A 21,708-nucleotide genomic window follows, 5' to 3' on the forward strand; every position below is an offset into this window, starting at 1 on the left:
AAGCTGTTTCCAATGATGTCCTCACTTCAAAGTCCGTGTGAAGTTCACAGTCACGGTGAGGAGCTTGATTTAAAAGAGTTTCACTATCCTGCTTTTACTTTGAAGCGATCAGGCAACCCAAAGTGGATATCAGCTAACTTCACAAATGGTATGAAATGTGATTCATCTGCAGATAAGTCACAAGCATAGTCGACTAGTACAGCAACCGAAAGGCATACACACGTGAACTCAGCTGCTGCTCTAACTGAGGCCCCAAAACACATCAACCTCTTCAGGATCTATCTGTAGCAGGAACTCTCATGTCGTTACAAGAACAGAATTAAGGCCTTTTTAGTATTAAATTACCATTTCCAAAACTACCATTCCAGTATTTTCTGAAACCTCCGCCCCCAAAGAAAACTGATATCTGATATTTGATACTCACTTGATATTTGACGAATCCAATACACTAAATGTAATAAACTACTTATAAATTCACATGTAATCCTTTATGCCTAAAGCTCCAGCATCGCTGAATATGCAAATGTGTTTAATTCAACCGTTCAATACTAAATGTGAACAGCTCCATCTCAGTGAATGTGTTGTGTAGGTTTCAAGTTCCCAAGTTGAATGAAGTTGGTTCACGTGCTTCAGACAGAAATATATTGAAAAACATTGTTGTTGTATGACTGAGGGAATTTAAATTCACCTCATGTAGAAACAAGCAGCGATGCACGGGCTCTGCTGCCCTCTAGCGGTGGAAGTACGAGCCTGCACCGTGAGAGCCGTCAACAGTCCTCTGCACACATGAAGCGGCCGAGCATTTGAGTCATGTCAGGTGTATTGTTTGATTATTTCTATAATATACTCCCATGGGATAAGTCAAATGTTAAGCTTTTGTTTGGAACTACTTTGTTGTCAATATACAGATCAGATGAAAGTGCAATATTCGCTCGGGGTGACTAGATGGTGCTTTGATCTGTGCACAGTTCTATGAAGATGAGAAAGGGAACATTACATTACATGTCATTTAGCAGACGCTTTTATCCAAAGCGACTTCCAATAAGTGCATTTCAACCTGGAGTATAAACCAAGAACAACAAGAACACAGGAAGCAACACTTCCTTAACTCAGTCGAACCACAAAAGCACCACAATAAGTGCCATCCCAGTGCCACTGAAGTGCAAATCTGTGTTTTAATCCAGATATAGTCGGAAAAGATATGTTTTCAGTCTCAGGCGGAAGATGTAGAGACTTTCTGCTGTCCTGATGTCAGTGGGGAACACATAGACTCTGTGTTGGAATTCACGACGCTACTCAGATCAGTTTAACATAATCCAAAATGTTCCTACACAATACGAGAGAGAAAACATGACCAACACATATCAGATTTGATTACATAGCACAGCCTGTGAATGCCAAGGCCAAAGATATTAACCTTCATGAATATTGTTTGTGCGTTAGCAGAATGTGAGATTGATGCCTGGCAATATATGAGACACCCTTCATTATGCAGCACATGAACTTTAGCCCCCAATAATCATTTATGATCAAAACTATAGCTGAAAATCCTGATCCTACATTTCCCACACTGCAACTGTATTTGTTGTTGCAATGTGGTATGGTAAATATAATGATATATTTTATTGTTGAACATGAAGCGGTGTTTGTTCCACGTGAGGCTGGATTAATGGTGAACATGTTTTACGTCGGTTATAAAGTGTTCTTATTGACAGCATAGAGCATGTATCATAAGTTATGATTCATATTGCTATTAATAAGATTAATACGAGCTAAATGGTGCTTTGTAAACGTATACCTGCTGTCGAACCCGATGCACTATATGGATATGATTCACTCTGCAGGATCATCGGTCATGTTTAATGGCACTTCCTGTAAACTCGAGGGTTTTGATTGGCAGTCCACTTGAGTTATAACCATTTAGAAAACAATATATTTTTAGTTATATTTCTTGGTGTGTCGGACCTGGATCATGAATGAAGCAGACAGTCTTGAGTCGGGCTGCCGGTTTTTTGCATGTTGTATCTCGTATGATATTATTTACCACCAAGATGTGTAATGAGAGCACTGGCGTAAAAAAACAATTATTATGATGAACCAACGACCCAAAAGGGAAAGATAAAAACTAACATTTTAGTGAATAAAAGTTTCAACCATTAGAGTATGATTTATAACCCAACATGAAGATCATAACGCGGTGTTTGCTGACCCAGTAGTTTATAATAATAAAAAGGCATTTTCAGATTTTGTTGTACATTTATTCATTCAACTCTTCAGGAGATAACTCAATACTGTACACAGTCTGGGATTGTGTTACTGATACTTCTGTAGTGTGACTGAGTGAGGGATTACTTACTCCACCCATTGGTTATAATATTTTGTATCATTACCTTCGCATTGAAAATGCGGAAGGTTAAGTTTTGATCGCCGTGTATTTATTTATTTGTATGCGTGTTCCTCGCATAACACAAAAAGTATTAAACCGAATCGCATGAAATTTGGTGGGATGATTGGTTATTATCCGGGGACCATTTGATGAGATTTTGGGATCGAACGGGTTAAAGGTCAAGGTCATGAAAAGGTCAAAATATTCTTGAATCGCATGAAATTTGGTGGGATAATTGGTAATGAGTTGTCAACATGACATCATCTGCAATGCTAATTCTAACGAGACACATGAGATAATTTGGGGTAAAAACTCAATCGTAAATAATTACTAGTTTTCTCATACATGTGTTTTATAAGGGGACTGCTCTGTTGAACACAGAAAGCCAAACTGAATGGAAAATTAAACAAACTTTGTTTTCACGCAATGAAAATAAAAATCTATTTCACAATCTTCAGCAATGTTTCAAGCATATATGCTTGGATTATTTTAGTTTAGAGGCAACACAAGCTGTCTTGTGTCATTAATACATACGGCGGAATTGCCGGAGTCACGTAGCAGAACTGTATAATTAAATAAAACCAGGATATTTATTCTGTACATATAAACATGGGATATTAAGAATTGTAAATATATCACTGGTTTAAAAAATAAATGAAGAAAACCACAAGACCAACCCCTGGTATACCAAGCAGATTGACTTTATTTGTATCTTCCATGTTAATTTATTGTCACCATCATCATCGCCAGGACCGCATCAGTTAAGTGTTATTGCCACCAGCTCCATTACCTACGGCGTCATCATCCGCTCGAATTAAATAATTACACGATCCTAAATAGGCCAGTGACAACAGCTATACTCTGGTGTGATATTGACAATCTCATTATCAGTTACATATTAATTAGCTTAGACATTTTGCCCGACGGTGCTTGAACAGAAAGCCCACTCCCCGGCTTTACGCGTTAACTGTGTGTAAGACAACAATGCATAGCATGTGACATGATTGTTTTGAACTCCATAGAGGCTGCATGTACATAGAAACTACATCGTGGTATCGGCTCATTTGTTCGACAGCTCACAAGGTAATCCAGCGGCATTAAATATTTAGCAGGAAAGAAAATGAGCATCTGGAAATGACGTGCGACGTGATCGCTTCCGGAAGTGCGCGACCTTGGGCTCAAGGTTTTTAACAAGATTTTGATAGTGTTGCTGTCCAATGGAGATACTCAACAATCAGGTGACGCAGCACATATTTAAAGCAAGGTGTTTCAGGATGCGTTACTGCATCCTTAACTCTAACCATGACCACATGTAGTCCCTGATCATTAAAATCATAGAGCCCTGATCCAGACATTGAATATCCGACACTAATGCATGGCCTTGAACTCAGAAGAGTTCCTACTGACACTTTGCAGTCATGTATGTGATTCTGAGCATTGGATTTATAAACAGCTGGCATGTTGCCAGTGTCAAAACAAAGGGCAGTGACGTATGTTTCCCACATACCACGATATGAGGCTCAGTATAGCCACAATACAAGTTTTGCACAATGTAAAACTGCTACTTTTCATTGTTATAAAAGTGCAGCAGCCGCTAATACCAGACTGTAATCGTGGCTGTGTTTTTGTTTTGTTCTGAAGAAGACTCGTTTATGCACACACAAATTCCCATTAAAGTGTCTTGAGGTCAAAGGTCAAAAGAACAACCTGAATTCTGCTTTTGGTCAATGTTTTCTTCATCTGCGTTACAATAACTGTGAGTTAAACATAGTCGATGGATCACACGTTTCTATTTGTTACCTGATAGTTTGTAGTATCCACATTAGACAAAGCCAAATGCAGCTGGAATTCATGTGATTTCCCATTAAACCAACAGTAAACATGATTTTTACATTGTTGACAAACTCGGTATGACTACTCGACTCATTCCATAACCACAAGAGAAACAGTAACAGTATTGACAACAATACATCGGTCATAATTGCTATAAGCATTTTATAAGATAGTCAGGTGATGATGTTGATGAAAAGTGGGAAACGAGAGCAGAAGTAGGCTATGTGCCCACGAAATACAAAGATCTGGGCACAAGAAAAAAGACGTGTATTTTAGGGTGGCCTTTTCCAAATGGGCGAACGTTGATCGCAAACCAAACACCGTCCTCCCTTTTCAACGTGTGGTGTGTTTCATATGGCGACACCGCCAGATTATGAGCGACGCAGTGAAAATGCAGTGCTGTCCTTTGCAACGTCTGAAGCTCCCGTTGCTTGTGGTTATAAGTTCAGAGAAAGCTGCTGAGCAACATCTACAAGTCAGGCCACGAAGCGGGAAACATGGGCAATATTGATTTGCAAAACATTCAGTCACAGTTAAAGGAAAAAAATCTTGATCGGTGAAGATCAACGCACAATCACGTAGAACTGCGCTGCTCGCTGCGGGTTCAAACTCGTCGTCTTTTGTTACACCCCTGCACACTTGGACCCTTTTTTTACCAGCGGCCGAGGACAACTTGCCCTCAACCTCGCCGCCCTGGGTCGTGTGCCCATGTGGAACGGGCTGAACCCACAGCGAGGAGGACTGCAGCTGCTTTCTACCCTGTTCACTCACTGTTGGTTTACTCTCATATTACATAAGGCTTTGTCGCCACCAGGTGGCCTGCAGGTTCAGCCTCACGTTCTGGGTGGATTTACACCAGCTGCACCTGTGCATTTTGCCAGCCTTGTAATTGTGCTCCTTGGTAAACCCCCCCCCCTCCCCCAGTGCAGATCAGATGATTGTACATTGTGTGGACCGCCTGTCCCAGCTGTTATTGTCTATGTGTGTGTGCGTGTGTGTGCATGTGTGTGTGTAAGCTCAGGCATTTTTTTGCTTTGGCATGATGGATGTTATGTGTGAAAGACAGCTTGTGTTGACACAGGAAATGCAGAATAAACTGAAATCCCGAGCAGAAAGGTTGGCAACGTCGGACACAAAGGCAACATAGCAGGACAGCTCCATGCTTTGAATGCGTGTGTGTGTGTGTGTGTGTGTTTTTGTTCAGAAGTTAGGGGCTACGATGGGTATTGAAGTAATGTCTAGTCTAAATGAAGCCGTTATAATGGCTGCTCTACTGCTGTGAATAAGCATGCAAGCGCACATGAGTGTGTTTGTGTAAGACTTCATGGGCACAGAGTTCTCTTGCAACACCTGAAGTGGCTAAGGACACACTTTTGACACACTGAGATAACAAAACAGACAAATTAAAATATAAAATAAAGACGGCTCCGATATGAGAACATTAGAAAGCGTACAAAGCCATTTGGGTTTTAGACATTACTCAAAAAACCTGCAATAAAGTCTCCTCAAGTATGCAGATGATATAAAAGTAGCAAATAACAGACAAAACTGAAGTTTCTATTTCGACAGAAATGTAAACGCAAGCAGATTTGAAATTTGACCTCACTACACGTGATTTCAAATTCAAGTGGCTGTCTGGCTATATGAACACATTTAAATATGTATGTACAAATAACAAACAGTGATAGCAAATGAGTGAAAACAACACAATCAAATGAACCCAGAAGTGCGGTCAGTGCATTTTAGTTCTTCTTTTTGTGAAGGGACATCGATGGAGACAACTTTATGCACAAGTCTGAGATGTTAATAAGTAGCTGTAAAAATAATTGTCTCTTAATCTCACATTTTCTTCCTGCCATCGGCTGTTCACGCAAAACTGCTCCCAGTTTTCAAGTAGACACAATTGTCCTCGTTGCTGTTTATTTTCTCTTCCTTCCATGGAATTATTCCGTCCGTGAGTTAGCTTTGTGCCCATTTCAGCTCGTCCCCCAAAGATAGCGAAGATCCGTGAGCCAGAATCAGTGTGTGTGTGTCAGAGTGTGTGTGTGTGTGTGTCAGAGTGTGTGCACACGTGTCCCGTACACTGAACCAGGTCAGCACTCGTGCTCTACTTCTATCCTGCTGTCTCTGCTGAATCCAGGCTGGATGTTGCCGTGACAACATCCATAATCCCTGTGAGCGTTTCGTCAACACGTGGATCTCCTCGCCATTTTTGTATTTGTTTTTTGCTCTGTATTTGTCAGGGAATGTCCTCGCGTGAGAGATTTCTCCTTCCAACCTCAGTCAATAAGTGTGCTTTTCAGTATCGTGGGCCGAAGTACAGCAGATGGAGAACGAGGGAGACCCCTCCAACATCCATCATGTGGTGGCATAGTGACGGGCACCATGCGGGGAAAAGGTTCAGCTCACTACCGTCACTGCTTCGTGCTCCTGGAGCAGGTGACGTGTGCTTTGTGACATATGCACTGATGGTTGGGTTGCTAATGCCAACCGTCTCTCCCTGGACTGATCCTGCACCAAAAACATACCCACTCTCTACGTAGGATGGAGTTCATCCTTCTGGACTCTTTGTTTACATGCATCTAAATGATCTAAATTCATGGGGACTGATCACGGATCACTGCTTTCTGGCACTGCGTTTTGAGCAATGGCAACACATATTTGCCACACAGCTATTGGCTGGTGTCTTCCTGCACAGTCGGCGTTATTAGGTTACATGCTTCTCTACGCCGGCTAACTTTTACACGTCTCACGACGCTTCAGGGAGCGCCGTGACTGACTTTGCAGGGGATTCTTCAAGAGGAGGAGGTCGCAGCACGGCACAATCTGGCCACTTATTCCATCGCCGTGATCACGGGGTTTGGCTTCGTTTTAACGTCGCAAGTTCTCATCGGCAAATTTCGTTTATCTGCACAAAGCAATCGGATTTTTTCACGTGTGTGTTTTTATTTTTTTCTTCTGTGTCATCAGGAGGATGCCAGCCGAGCTCGACAGCTCTTTAACGTCCCATGCAGTCCAACATGATGGACATAAATGAGATTAGTGTTTTCTTCATGCCTAAACACATACAATATTGTGATATATAGAATACTGATATTGGAGGAAGGAGGTTTACTGGTTATTGTAATTTTTCTTCTTCTTTACTTTGTATTGTGCAAGCCTATCTTTGGGTACAACTGTTTACAACGAGAGAACACTACACAGGCATACCTGGAGGAAATGAGCGAAACATTTGACTCTTACTTTGGGTAGAAATCACTCCCTGTGTTAGCAACCGTCCCAAATCTTTAAAGGGCAGTCTACATCTTCTGCTCTTCCTTTACGCATCGTTTCTTTTGACAATATACAGACATGGCGAGAGGTCATTAAAATAAACTTTATAAAAGCTGGGAACTCTCCGATTGGTAAAAGAGGAAAGGGAGGAGCAGAAGAGGAGAGGATGGCAGAGGGAGAAGGTAATGACGAAGGCGGTGAATCTATTTTGGTACAATGCTCTCACTTATAACACAAAATGTGCTAATTGCAACAACAAAAAAGAAGACGTTGCATCTAAATAGTAGCGCTTTAAAAAAAATTAAAAAGACTTTTTTCCTCGGAATTACACCTCTGCACTTGCACCTCGTGGTTTCCAGTGCAGAGTGAGAAAGGGAGGAGGAGAGAAGGAGTGGTGGCAAAATGGAGGGGAGGAGAGCAGATTGGCGCAAGGGGAAAAAAGGAGTCGAAGAGAAGAGGAAGCAATCGCCCGTCATCTTACAGTTTTTTCTATTAACTCCATATCGGTAATGGATAGAGAGAGTGGTGCGGAAGCTAATGGCGGAGTGAGGGGTAAGACGGCAAGAAGAGGAGGAGAGAAATCAATGAATATCCGTTCTCGCTTTACCGTTACGGTTGCTGGCCAAACGCTGTGAGAAGTTGTAAAGCAACTCTTAAAAGCCCCGAGGAACACCTCGCTGGGACCCGTCGGGTTTAAACGTTACTTTGGGAAACTATTTGGATGTTTTTGGATTCCCTGATTAGAGTGGAGATCAGGACTCCTGCCAAGAGTTTTTATTTCTTATTTCTTTCTCCTCCTCTTGAGTTGATTTTTTTGGATAACTCCGTTAGATGGGAAACAAGATATAGTGTAATCAGATCCGTCATACTCAGTTTGGTACTCTACTTCTTCTCTTTCTCCTGTTTCCGTGCTGCGCTATAATATTATTTTTGTACATGTAATTTGCCAAAAGCATGTCTTTGTGTCTCTGGCTCTACGTTGCATTTTTGTAATCCTTTGTGATTTGATCTATTTCTGCCTTCCCTTATCTGAAATATCAATTTTGTCTTTTTTAATCATCCATATTTTTCTTCTATGTATTTTGTAAATTTGATCAAAACCAAAGCTTCAAGCATTCAAACCAACATCGTTTCTGTTGTTGTCGTCCCTCCACCTCTGTTCCTTGTGAGAAAGATGCCCAGTACCACTCCGCTGGTTTGGAGTCTCTCCACTGCTCTCCAATCTGCTATCTTCAGACTTGTACTCCTCCCACTCCTGGTCTTGCATAGATATATTTCTGGAAATAGACATTCCCGTGTTTTCAGTCTTTCCGTTCCTCCTAAGCATCCGATCGATCCCCTCTCCCCCGCACAGCCTCTGTGTACCAAAGTGCATCATTTCAAGTCTCTTCTTGACTTCGCTCACATGTTCAAAGGCGTATTATCTCGCTGTTGCGCTCCCTATCTGCTCTCATGAGTGTGTGTGTTTTTTACAGTATGCACCCGTTTTCCTTCCATCACCACCACTGCCCTTTCCCCCCGCTGCCTTGGTAACCCTGTCTGTCACACAGCTGTTCTTACCTCCTTTGCTTTTTTCCCCTGACTAAACCCTGTCTTCTTCCGTCTACAAACTAATTTCTTTCAACCTCGTTCTGTTCCCATCGCATTCATTCCTCATTTACATTGCATCTAATTTTCTCTCCTCCGCTTCATCTGCGGTCCACTCTTTTCTTTGTGTCCAGAGCCTGCTGTCATCTCCCTCGGCCCGTGTGTTCTTGCTCGTGACGTCGGTGTGTGTGTGTGTGATCGTCACATGTCGTCTCCGGCGTGGCAGCTCTCCTCTCCGTGTATAATGAGGACGGGGAAGAAGAACGCGTCCTGGTAGGATGGAGGATGGTCCCTCCCTCCCCCGTCAGCCTCCCTGACCTCGCCACCCCCTCCACCGTCTTGCTCCGCTTCTTCATCCCTCTCTCTGCCACCTCTTCCCTGCTCTCTTCTCCTCACCTCCTCCTGCTCCTCTTCCTCGTCGTCATCCCCTTCGCCCTCGAGCACTCCTCTCGTCTCCTCGTTGTCCTGTCTTGAACCTAAACCAAGAAATCCTCCTCCTCCTCCAGCTCCTCCTCCACTACTACCTCCCGCTCCACTTCCTGCTCCATCTTCCCGACTTCCTCCCAGCCCCCCTCCCATGCTTCTTGAATGAAACAGGTTGTTCTGGCGCCCTCCTGCAAGTCTCCCGAGGGAGAATCCACTCCGACTGAGCACCAACCTTCCCCCGATAGCCCCGCCCCCCTGCCCGGCTGCCCTGATTCCCGCCACGGTAGCGTTCAGTAGGGCTGTGGTTCCCATGGGGGCCCGTAGCCTGGAGGGAAGACTGGAACTCGATGTGGTCCTCCGGCACCGGGGGCAGCTCTGGAGGAGGTAAGCCGAGTTGAACACAACGGGCAGAGCGAGAGAAGGTGGGTTGGACCCCTGGCTGGGGGTGGAGCTTGTTGGCCCGGATATGGGTGTAGAGGCGGTCGGGTTTGTCCCCCCGCCCATGTCCAAGTCCATAAGGAGGGCTTCGGAGTAGCTCGGTACCATCTGTTGGTTACAGCGAATGTGCCACTCCAACTCTGTCATGTCCACCGTGTTGACCCGAGAGATGGCCCTGTAGCTCGCCCCATTTAGACCGGTTCCAGGGTGGGCTCCATTCTCAGTCCCATCACCTCTTCCCCCTCCACCGCCTCCTCCGCCACCGTCCTCGTCCTCCCCGAACAGCTTCTCCACATGGTAGTGGACGTATGCCGTGCGAAATTCTGACACGACCCGCAGCGGCCACGACAGAAGGAAAGCAGAAGCCAGCCAGAACACCCTGTGCCGAGAAAACCAGGGCTGGTGAGCGGGATCCGGGAACGCCAGGATGTGTTCACGGAAATCCACGTTCTTCAGGTGCATTCCCTCCCTGGCCTCCATGTAGTCGTCAAGCCCCTCGTTCTCCCCGAAGAAGCGCGCTCGCTTGTAAATAACAGAGAGAGAGAGTAAGTAAATGAATTAGAAACAAATCAATCAACAGAGTGGGACATCCAAAGTCTTTAACCGATTCAATTAGTGGAGTTACAGTTTATGGGAAAAAAATCTCCTTCACATCAATCAAATCCAGGGTGTTTTATAACCGGGTTTGCCGGACCTGGTCAGTGAGAACAATACTGTTTCTTTAAGATCATCAGCTGGAGGAGGATTACCATCAAGTGTACTATTTTACAGAGTTCTCAAAAAAAGTGGTGTCTGTAAACATTATGTAGGTCATATTTCAGTATTAAATTGAGACAGTTTCATAACCAGTTAGAAGTTCCTCACGGAGACTTTAAAGTCACCTGGTGGAGACATCGATTTAAACAAACTCACGGGACTAATGCTTTTTTAATTACCTGGCTAGCTACGGCTCAATCTGCCAGCGACGGTTGTAATTTCAGATAGAAAACAAAACATTGGTTGCTGGATCGAAATAAGAAGCCTGTTTTTGTCCATCTCTGCCTAAAATCAAGGCCTGATTGTTTAAAAAAAAGGGGAAAAGAACTAATTAGAAGATAACAGCTTGTAATTAAAAATATTGGACTGGGCATCTGTCCTTATTTGTTCACATTTTAGAGATAAAAAAGAACAGAATTAACTCTGTGAAATAGGTTATCTTCTGAAATCATATCTCACCTGCGTGAGGTAGGCAGCCTCTGCACGTGCACTTGAGAAGCTGAAGAGCACAAAAATACATCGTATGAGCATGTTTACCACCCAGAATCTGACCAGCGGTGGCTAGTGGGGTTAGTGGTGGGTGTCTAACCTGAAACACTTGGTGAAGCGGAGGCGGACCGCAGGGTGCCGTTGCAGGTCCAGCAGCTCCTTCGAGACGTCTTTGACTCCGTAGCGGCCGTAGTCAAACTCTGAGCTGGAGGCATGAGTGTTCACCCGCTCATGGTAGACCTGAGGAGGGAGGAAGGAGAACAGAGAGAGAAAGAATCGAGTCATTGGGGAGAGGGTTTATCATTTTTGGACAGGTCATATATCATATCATCAATGAAGCATGGCTACTTGATATCATGATATTTGTCGTACTGCACACAGCTGTTTGCACGCAGCCCCGCAATATCTCACCAGGAGAAATCAAGATGAGCATCGCAGTTGTTTTAAAAGTTTACAAAATGACAACTTGTGTTTCGCAGTGTAACGAGGAAGTGGAAGCACGTCTCTCAAGGAGAGTTCCCCTCACCTGTGTGGTCGTGTATGCGTCTCCGTTGCGGTACCTGGTCACCTGCCTGGTCCTCCTCACGTAGTGATAGCTGATGGCCTTCCACCAAATGCAGGGCGTGGCCTGCTGGAGTCTCTGCACACGCTCGTACACCTCCTGCACAGAGGAGGAATAACGCATCGAGTCAGATTCATATTTCTGCCATTTATTCCGTGGTCATTTTTGCAAAGACGTGTTTCTAAACAAACCTATTCAAAATTAGGACTAAAATATAAAGACGCAACCTTGCCAGAGCAGTTCTCGCAATGGTGATAGCAGCAGAACGATTAAGTTCCTATTCTTTGCTAACCGCATTGTTAAGCCTGTGCAATCTGGTGTGAAGAGGATGCTGCCAAGGTTTGTTTCACATGTGTGCCCCTGACCGTCTGGACGAATGTACAACAATTTTTATTTTTTTTGGCAGTGACACATAGCAAAGACATTTGGAGCAATGTGTTCCTGAATGGCTGATAACAGACCCAGCAGGCTAGAACAGACCGATGACCCCAGGTCAGCTCATTCATACGAGTGGGCAAGTGTTATTTTAGGAAAGTAGGAAACAGAGTTGATTAAAAATTGTTTTTTCTCCAAGCCAACATTTCAGATTAAACTGCATGAAATATCAAGCGTATTTCTGTCTGTGCAGCCATTTAATGCATCAGATTCATTATATTTATTTAACCTTTACTTCTAAAAGCTAACACACTTTTGCTGACACAATTCCTCCTGAACACGTTTCAATGAGTAAACAGATTCTCGTTGAACTCAGAGACCTATTTCTAGAGTCCTATTGCAGCAGTAGTCTCCGGTGAAAGCCTAGTTTCCAAAATATAAGCCCCCCCCCCGTTTGCTAAACATTAAATTCAATGCTAAACACGGACCTGGAATTCGGCGTGAGCCAACATGGCCGTCTTGGAGAAGCAGTGCCAGCACTCCACCAAGTAAACCACATACAGCATTGCCAGGAAGGCCAGGGGGATGTAGACGTAGCCGCTGGAGCACGGACTCTCCAGGTGCAGGATGTCGCTGTAGTAGGCTGCGGAGGTGGCATCGTCGTCGGCACCGAGGGGTACGGAGGAGGAGGAGCCGAGGACGGGCACGCGACAGAGAGCGCACCAGGCGAGCGTGGCGAAGCAGCCGTACATGAGGAGGGTCAGGAGGAGGCACTTCCAGTGGGACTCCCGACACAGGGAGAAGGCCAGAGACTGCTGGACTGGCCGTTGCTGTGGAAACGGACGGACAGGAGAGAATAGAAGTTAAGGTGCTACTGACCGCACACCCCACAAGCCGTTCATAAATATACACCGTTTTCACCAACATTCAAGATGATCCCCGGACTTTCCCTCATGCCGCTGAGTTTCGGTGAAATGTCTTTAGACATATTGGATGCATTGCCATGACGCTTGGTACAGACGATCACGAGCCTCACAGGAGGACTCCTGAGGACTTTGGTCTCGCACCTTCACCAAGTCAAAATATTAATTTGTCCAGTGACTTTTGAATAAAGGTTTAATATGAAATACCTGCAAAAATAATGACATTCCCATCATACTACCTTGTAAGCACTTTTATAGTGCCTATTAACACATGTCAGAGTGCTCGCACGCAGTAAGATTGTAAATATTGCACCTGCTTAACATCATCATGGTAACATTGTCACTGTGAACCCATTTGTATGTGGACGTTAAAATGAAGTACAAGGCCAGAGTCACGAAGGCATGCCTGTGCATTATGAGCACTCACCAGTTAGCCTCAATGTGAATAATACGTGTTGGGTTACTTGAGTACAGGTTATTATTATTCATTTAAGATTTGACTTCCAATTAGTGTTTTGTTTTTCAGCTCCCTGATTAAAGATTAGATTAGAAAACAAGTCACTTCTGACTAATTCGATCATTTCCTAAGGCTGTGAGATATGTGTGACAAGCTGTTTCAACTCTAAAATAAGCCCCAAATGTGGTGAAACTCGTCTGAGCCACTAGATTTGGCAAATTTCTACATTCTCATGTTCAAAGTCAAGATAATAACAATTAATGCAGAACGCTTCGCAGTGTTAACGTTTCATAATGTCTGACAAGGTAAAAACGATTGCAGCTATGGTTGTAACAGTAAATGTTTCTCAAAGAGGAAACACAGATTTGGTGTACTTGGTAACCCCCCCCCCCCCCGGGAGGTTTCCATACTCATAATCTTCCCGTTTGGTAAACAGTGATGGGTTTCAGAGTGTGTAAGCTGAGGTCTTGAACTATGGAGTGCATTAAACTACCCCTTAACCCATCATAGGATAAGTGCTGCATATTAGACACACACACACACACACACACACACACACACACACAGAGTTTAGGCTTCTCTCTAAGTGCACGGTGCCTCATTCGCACTGTGAGGACATCATATTACAGTGCACTCAAACATACACGTGTGCATTAGATACGCGGACACAGGTGGCCTAATGTGCCCCCTCTCCTCTCCAACCACGCACACACGGCACCGTGCACGCTCTCGCCATTGTGATGCGGGCCAGCGGAGACGATGTGAATAATTTAAATGAGAACGATACTTCTAGACGGTTCTCCAGCGAAACTGACTCCACTCCAGCCACGTACCACTGCTGCTTAAAGTGTGTGTGTGTGTGTGTGTGTGTGAGGAATGGAGGGGTTGTGCATTACGTCTGTTGTATGTGTGACAAAGAGATGAGGGGGGGGGGGACACAGGTGAGATGTATTTGTACTCGTTAGTCGTGACTCTACGTGTCCTCTCCGTGCTACGACACTCCGCTTCGCTCTGGATGCGACGAGGAAAAAGAGCAACAAAGCAGATGAGGAAAAAGAAGAGGAAAGAAAGATGGGATGACCCGTGTCCTCTCCTCCTTTCAGCCAAGCCCGCCTGTCCTGTCAGCACATAGCTATGCCCCCTCCCTTATCTCCTTCAATTCAGGCGTAATGTGCTACCCACGAGCATATTTGGCAGGCTGCGACACACGCTGACTTTCTCTTTTTCTTTTTACCACTGTACGTCAAGGGCAAGTCGTGCAAGCAAGCGTGAAGGGAGCCTACACTCCACCAGTCCACCGTCCATCTGTGAAAGCCCCCCAACACACATCCGACTGCACACAACAGCCAACACGGTGCCTTCTGTTTGCCTTTCATCTCCACATCCTCCCTCCTTTCCTTACGTAACCTTCTTTCTCCTTCCCCGAATCCTTCCCTCCCACCTCCTAAGCATTTACTCTCCAATCCCGACCCCGCTGTCTCCTCGTCTTTCGTCCTCACCGACACGTCTCCTCCGTTACATCCTCTGTGAAAGTCTGTCTCTAAGTGGATTGATTGGGATAAAAGAGGAGTGTAGAGAGAGGGAGATGGGGTACAAGGAGGGTGAGAGAGACACAGAAACGGTCAATTCACATATGAAAGGAGGCAAATTGAAAGAAAAAGATATATTTATATATATACACTACCGTTCAAAAGTTTGGGATCACTTAGAAATGACTTTATTTTTCAAAGAAAAGCACTGTTTTTTCAATAAAGATAACATTAAATTAATCAGAAATACACTCTCTACATTGTTAATGTGGTAAATGACTATTCTAGGTGGAAGTGTCTGGTTTCTAATGAAATATCTCCATAGGTGTATAGAGGCCCATTTCCATCAACTATCACTCCAGTGTTCTAATGGTACATTGTGTTTGCTAATCGCCTTAGAAGACTAATGTCTGATTAGAAAACCCTTGTGCAATTATGTTAGCACAGCTGAAAACAGTTATGCTGGTGATATAAGCTATACAACTGGCCTTCCTTTGAGCTTGAAGTTTGTAGAACAAAATTAATATTTCAAATATTAATCATTATTTCTAACCTTGTCAATGTCTTGACTATATTTTATATTCATTTGATAAATAAAAGTGTGATTTTTCATGGAAGACACGAAATTGTCTGGGTGATCCCAAACTTTTGAACGGTAGTGTACATATATATATATATATATATGTGTGTGTATATGTGAGAAAGAGAGAGTCTAAAGAACCCCACTGCCAAGATTCCTCCTTCTATTTCCTCTCCGGCTGTCGGTCTCATTTTGTCTCGCTAGCTTCTTTTCTCTCCTCTCCTTTTCCTGTTACCTTGTGAAAATGAATGTTGCCAAAAGAGCGAGCGTTTTTTCGAGAAATAAATAAAAGAACCTGCACGGTCTCGGCCGCCTAGTCTCTGCAGCCGTTGTGTGCCTGAAGCGAGAGGAAAGGCAGCCCGTAGGCAGGAGTCAAATTATGCCTCTATGCACTTACGCCAATCACTACTGGTCAATACGAGTTCTCTCTCTCTCTCTCCTCCAGGTAACGAGCAGACCTACGGAAATGTTCCGTCACTCCCACGGAGAGCCAGCTCGTAAACCAGCGGGCCGACAGACGCTGCACAAAGTAGAGTCAAGTACAGTGAAGTCAAGGGTGTGTGGTGTATAGGAGGAAATGATGCCTAAATGATGCGGGCAGTTTACAGTAATGCTCGATGAGAGAGGCCAGAGGGGCCATTTTGATTATTGCACAGGAGCTAATAGAAGGTCAAGTTCCACATCCAATCACAAAGCACACATACGGGGTAATCAAATGGTACAGTACACGGCAGACGGGGCGGTTTTAAACGAGGTACTGAATCTCTGTCGTGAAGCAGAGGCAGCCCATAAATAACTTTAAACTCCCTCTAAATTCTTTGCCTATGTTCTAATTATTTGTAGTGATGCGCAAATCCAACTTCTTTCATCCCGATGCTAATTCACACTCGTACATTTTAAATCTGTACACGTCACTATGTGGGATCCTTTTGATGTAATCCCTAATTTAAGTTAAGAGTGCAACAGCGAGTGTCAATGATAACGAGAGCACAGGATTTAAATGAAGGAATTGACTAAGAATTTCTATTTCTGTAACAGTTTAGCTCCACGCCTTCCTTTTTGTAATAGTTGTTTTCATCCCGTCACACCATCTCGTCAGTCCAACTCCCCTCACCTGCCTCTGATCACTCCCTCGTTAGTCCCTCATTCCCTTCACCTGGTCCTCACGCCCTTCTCACCTGCAGCCCATCCCCTCATTAGTCCCTCACTATTTAGCTCCCTCACTTCCACTTGTCCTCTGCCAGATTGTCTTGTGTTTTCGTGCCAAGTTCTCCAGCGTCATTAGAGGATATTCCTGACCTGCCTGCCCTGACCTCTGGTTCTCTGCCCCGCCCCTTTTTGGACTTGTTTGCTTCTTCGACTGATCTCCCGGTTTTGACCCAGCCTGTTTCCAACCAAAGACAGTATTCTTTGTTACTCCTGTCTGAGTCGTGCTTTTGGGTCCACTCTAATAGCGTCGTGACAATTTCAGCCCCTCTGTTGAGCTTCAGCTCTCGCGTCAGGCCGTAACAGATCAAAGGGAAAGCTTACCCTGAAATCATCATGAAAAGACATCTTCATAGCCGAGTCTGGAGGGTGTCTGCTTTCATTTTGGTCATACTTGAAGTTTGCACTGTCCTTCTTGCGAGCTCTTCTGAAGAGGGTTGTTGCAGGGTGGTATTTACATGAGAAATCCTTCATGAGTATTTCATGAATAACTTGACGTCAGTGCCTGCATTTGCATCAACGCATCGTCATTTGACTGGATGCTATTCCTTAGCTTACCTGGCATGGGTCCTTGACCACAGGTGTAGTTTTTGGACATGTAGCATGTCCCAAATATGCGTTTCGGAGCATCGCTTGGGCTCTGAAGCGCCTGCTGTAGTCATTTGTTGCCTCTACCCAAACTACAGTTGACAGATCGTGGTCATTAATAGGATTTGCTTCAGCCAGTAAATGTCTCTGAATTCAATCACTGTTCTATAATCTGGTCTCGTAGCATTCGCTGTCATGTGGTTCTGTAATTTAACAACTCCGCCACATATTTGGTTCCTGGCTCTGTGTATTTATGTTTGAACGCGTCAAACCTAAATCTCTAATTACTCGTTCTATTACACATTATGTTTAAATGGTAGAAATAACTCGGGATATTTTTCGTTTTCAGTACGAACTACGTGAAGATAATCTTCCCACCCATTGGACCAATAACAGACCATTGTCAATCGACGATTCATAAAGTCAAATTAAGTTTGACTGTTGTCCGCCTTTATCCAGTAAAATATGCAATCAAGAAAACGGCGTTCATGCTTTTCTCGTCACTGATCTTTGATGTTACATCGTGAAGGTTCTGTTCGGTTAGATTATGATGCGTTCAGGCTCTGTTCAGGGAAAACCGTAATTGGGGAGAGATCGATTATGTGTTATAATCGACGATGTGTAATCTCGTAAAATGTAGTGTTCGAATAGATACAATTATATGAAGGAAATCTTTTATATATAGAAAGGGAAGTATGACCTGTTTACATTACACCTAGCTAGCTCTCATGTGAAGATTTATTTTAATCCGTAAAAATTACAATCTTTTATAAAAAATGTCAAAACATTACTTGAACAAAGAACAATATAATTTGTGATGTTCACACTGACTTCAGAGCGGTTGATATGATTCTTGGTACAGTGTCGCAAAAACTAAATAAAAAAAATACAGATCCTTGTCAACCAGCTGCTATATTCAAACAACACAGGGATCTGGCTCTGCCAATGTGCATCATCAATGATCGGAAATGAGAACCCGCGGCAAAGGAAATGTGATCAGAGATCTTTCAAAGTTATATTTCCTCCCTTTTCCTTTTGTGCTGATCCGATTTGTGATCCGATCCGAGACTGATCCGATCCGTGAGTTCTCTGATCCGTTGCACCACTACTTTGTAATAAACCGAATATTACATTGGGAGCCTCTCTCCGGGCCGCTGCTCCTACCGATTCAGCTGGTTAGGTGTGACTGGAGCAGCGGCTATAATTAGCAACCCTCGCATGTGGGTGGCAGATGAAGAAAGGAAGTGAGGGCAGGAAAATGTGCTGCTGATGCCGACAGATCGCTGTAGAAAGCGGCGTGTCATTTCAACTTGAGCGGAGACTAATTTACAAAGTCAGGGTTTTACTAACTATGCAAACACTTAAATCTGTGAGCATTTGGTGTGTCGTCATCCTCTCACTATGCTGGAAACATTACTGCTCTATTACAAATTATTCGTTTTAGAGTGTGTTCAATTGAGACTAATTATCCAGCAACATCAATTTTTAGCATGTACGATGTGGGTCACCGGAATGAAATATCATTGGACGCAGCAGTCAGGTAGATTCATGCCAGTTACATTGCAGGAGATGCCAAAGTGGAATAAAATATAAAAGGCGGATTTTGTGTCACGTTATCATGAGTTTGTTATTGCAGCCGGCCTCCTCGCTAGATGTGATCGCCTTTCCCCTTTAAGTGTTAATGTATTCACTTCAATGTGTACACATGCTTTCGTTTAAAGTTTGCACAATTCTATAGAAATCAACGATAAGGAATGCTCCGTCTATCGTTCTTGGGGGGAAAAAATGTTTTGGTCCAGTGTGTCGAGGCACTGTTTTGGACTTCTATACGTTAGTGTGGCCGAGCGGGAGGGATTTCCTCCTTATAACATTTGTCATATCACATTTTGTTCAAATGTTATAAAGTAGATTGTTTCCTGTCGGAATGAGAGTTAGATACACTTATGATGCAACATAGGTTGTAGGTACATATAAATACACAATATCATCTGAATATAAATCAAGTGTCTCTACTTCACTTGTGATAATGCATTAGTAAGTGTACATCCATAGCCGAGTGGGGCAAAGAGTGAATAAAGTTAAGTGAGACATGAGTGTGCAAATGTTTGAGTGTGTGAGAGCGAGAGAGAGAGAGAGAGGCTGTATACTCCATGACAGGCAAAGCTAAAACAGGAAGGAGACCAAGGGAGCAGGATGAGCGAGAGATTAATGGAAGCAGAGAATAGATGACTGGATTCATTGCATTACACGGCACTGTCTGCAGACATGGTAGTGAGACAAGAGTGAAGTGAAAGGTATCAGTAAACAGGCCTACACACTCTACACCTTTAAATGACCAGTAACCTACTGCCAGATGCTTGTAAGTTGTATTAGCCATAGAGGCCAGTCTTATTTGCTCTAAAATAAATAGAAAAAAGAGTAAGAGCAGTACGAGTCTGTTAAAGAAACCGGGAGTGTTGTGCCCTTGAGGCATCTCCGGCAGGATATTTAAAGCTCTTTAGAGCTAAAACTATAATCAAATAATCCATTCGATGGAGAATTAATGGCTGCCAGAACAAACTGCCTGTGATTTGCTGGCTCCACATTTTTTCCGATGAGAGGGTTCGCTGCTTCTTGCTGCTAGAGCCATTTTCTGACATTTCAGACAAGAACGTCATTAAATAATAACAATGAGTAGTCTGAAAAAAAAAATGACAATGCAAACCACAGATGCAGCCCTGAAGCTCACATTTAGAAGACGGCACCTGGTGTGTCACATGACCCATCGCCACTTGTACGGTGCAACACACACTGCTCTGCAAAGAAATACTAAATAAACTCCACCGGTGAAGATATTGTTCACTTTCCTCTTTGCAGTCTAGCCCCATTATTATACCATTAGACCACAAGCACACACAGCTCTGCTCTTCCTCTAATGGTATAGATTGTCGTCATGTTGAGTAGTGCAACTGCTTGGTGGTGAGAAATCTGAGAATGTACATCCTCAGTTATCCACGTCTCTTTTGCATCACGTTTTTTTTCTACTTCTCAATTTCTCTTGTCTTTTCACGCCAAAAGATGACGCGTTTGAATACATGAGTCGTAGTAGAGGAGGGGGTAGGTGGGGGTAGGAGGGGGTCACGTACTAACGCGTGTGTTAGGTGGGGTGGCGGGGAAACCAAGGTGGTGTGCTGAAGAAGATAAAAAGAGTGTCCTTCAAACAGGGAGACAGACACATGGCGTCACGCTGTATGTATGAACATGAATATTTCAACAAGATGCCGTTTCCCTGGGGGAAGGAGGAAGGAGGTGGTGTAGCCGATGCATCGTTGGGGAGGTGCGTATAAAGACAGAGATCTCTGCTCATCTGCTGAGGTGCTTGGTATTGAGAATGATATCGGGTGACACACTGAGTGGTCCCACTATTATAAAGAGTTCATCCCCGTAAACACTGAGGAGCCGGTCTGTTATCTCACCAGTCACGTGGTGTTATTTTGGCAGAAAGGTGGGTGTGTGGCTAAACTGTGATGTCACCCCTTCAGTGTCAGCTGGTAATTGAACATGCTCCACAAAACTAACAAAACACGACTAAACCATCTCTTCCGGGAGAGGAGTATCACACCGTATGCTGTGTGTTTTTAGAAAGCCCTCCTCTGTTTACCTAAACCTCAGCCTCCTCCTCCTCCTCCCCCTCCTCTCCGCGCACCCCAGGAGCCAAGGTCCCGTCCCGTGCCCTTGCTCTTGTGCAAAGCCTGAAGGACTTTTCGGAGAATAAATAGCGTGACTTCTTCACGTCTGACCGAAGAGACACGTTAGTCCGTGAGAGACCACGGAGCGGGGGCCACACAGGGTGGTGCACCTGATGGAGAAGTCCCGGGTTGTTTGGATGGGGGGGGGGGGCACTGATGTAGAACACTGAAGGTGGCGCTGGCAGGGGCAGAACATGCGCAACTTTAAGCTAACTGGACTCTCCGTAGCCGCGCATTGAGGAGCCAGGGAGAGAGAAACACACACACACACACACACACACACACATAGCAAATGTCCCCACCTGCTCTCGTCCTGACCCTTCCTCCAAAATGGGCTCTTCTGCGGTGGCCGTCTCCTCCTCCGTCTGCATTTTCCCTCTGTGCCACTCCTTCCTCCCTTTAGAACCGGGCACAGGCAGCTCCCACCCCGGTAGCGTCCGAAGGCAGGGACCTCCCCGGCGGAGCAGCGAGCTCGGTCACCCCATCCGCCGCAAGTCGGTATCCAGTTTCACGATGGCGGGGCCTGCAGCAAATGAGCATCATACACTCCAGATTTAACGGTAGCCCCCCGC

The 21,708-nt window shown here is 44.4% G+C and overlaps 1 protein-coding gene across 1 annotated transcript; it reads right to left on the reverse strand.

Annotated features, from left to right (window-relative positions):
• Positions 1-3,066: 3,066 nt before the first annotated feature.
• Positions 3,067-21,689, reverse strand: LOC130211841 (transmembrane protein 151A). Its single transcript, XM_056442862.1, has 6 exons — positions 21,439-21,689; positions 12,614-12,955; positions 11,715-11,849; positions 11,289-11,428; positions 11,159-11,198; positions 3,067-10,465 (listed from the first exon to the last, which is right to left on the reverse strand). The coding sequence occupies exons 1-6, from the start codon at positions 21,505-21,507 to the stop codon at positions 9,281-9,283; spliced, it is 1,911 nt and encodes a 636-aa protein (XP_056298837.1). The 5' UTR covers positions 21,508-21,689; the 3' UTR covers positions 3,067-9,280.
• Positions 21,690-21,708: the final 19 nt, after the last annotated feature.

The sequence above is a fragment of the Pseudoliparis swirei genome, chromosome 21 (assembly GCF_029220125.1).
Source record: "Pseudoliparis swirei isolate HS2019 ecotype Mariana Trench chromosome 21, NWPU_hadal_v1, whole genome shotgun sequence".
NCBI lineage: Eukaryota > Metazoa > Chordata > Actinopteri > Perciformes > Liparidae > Pseudoliparis > Pseudoliparis swirei.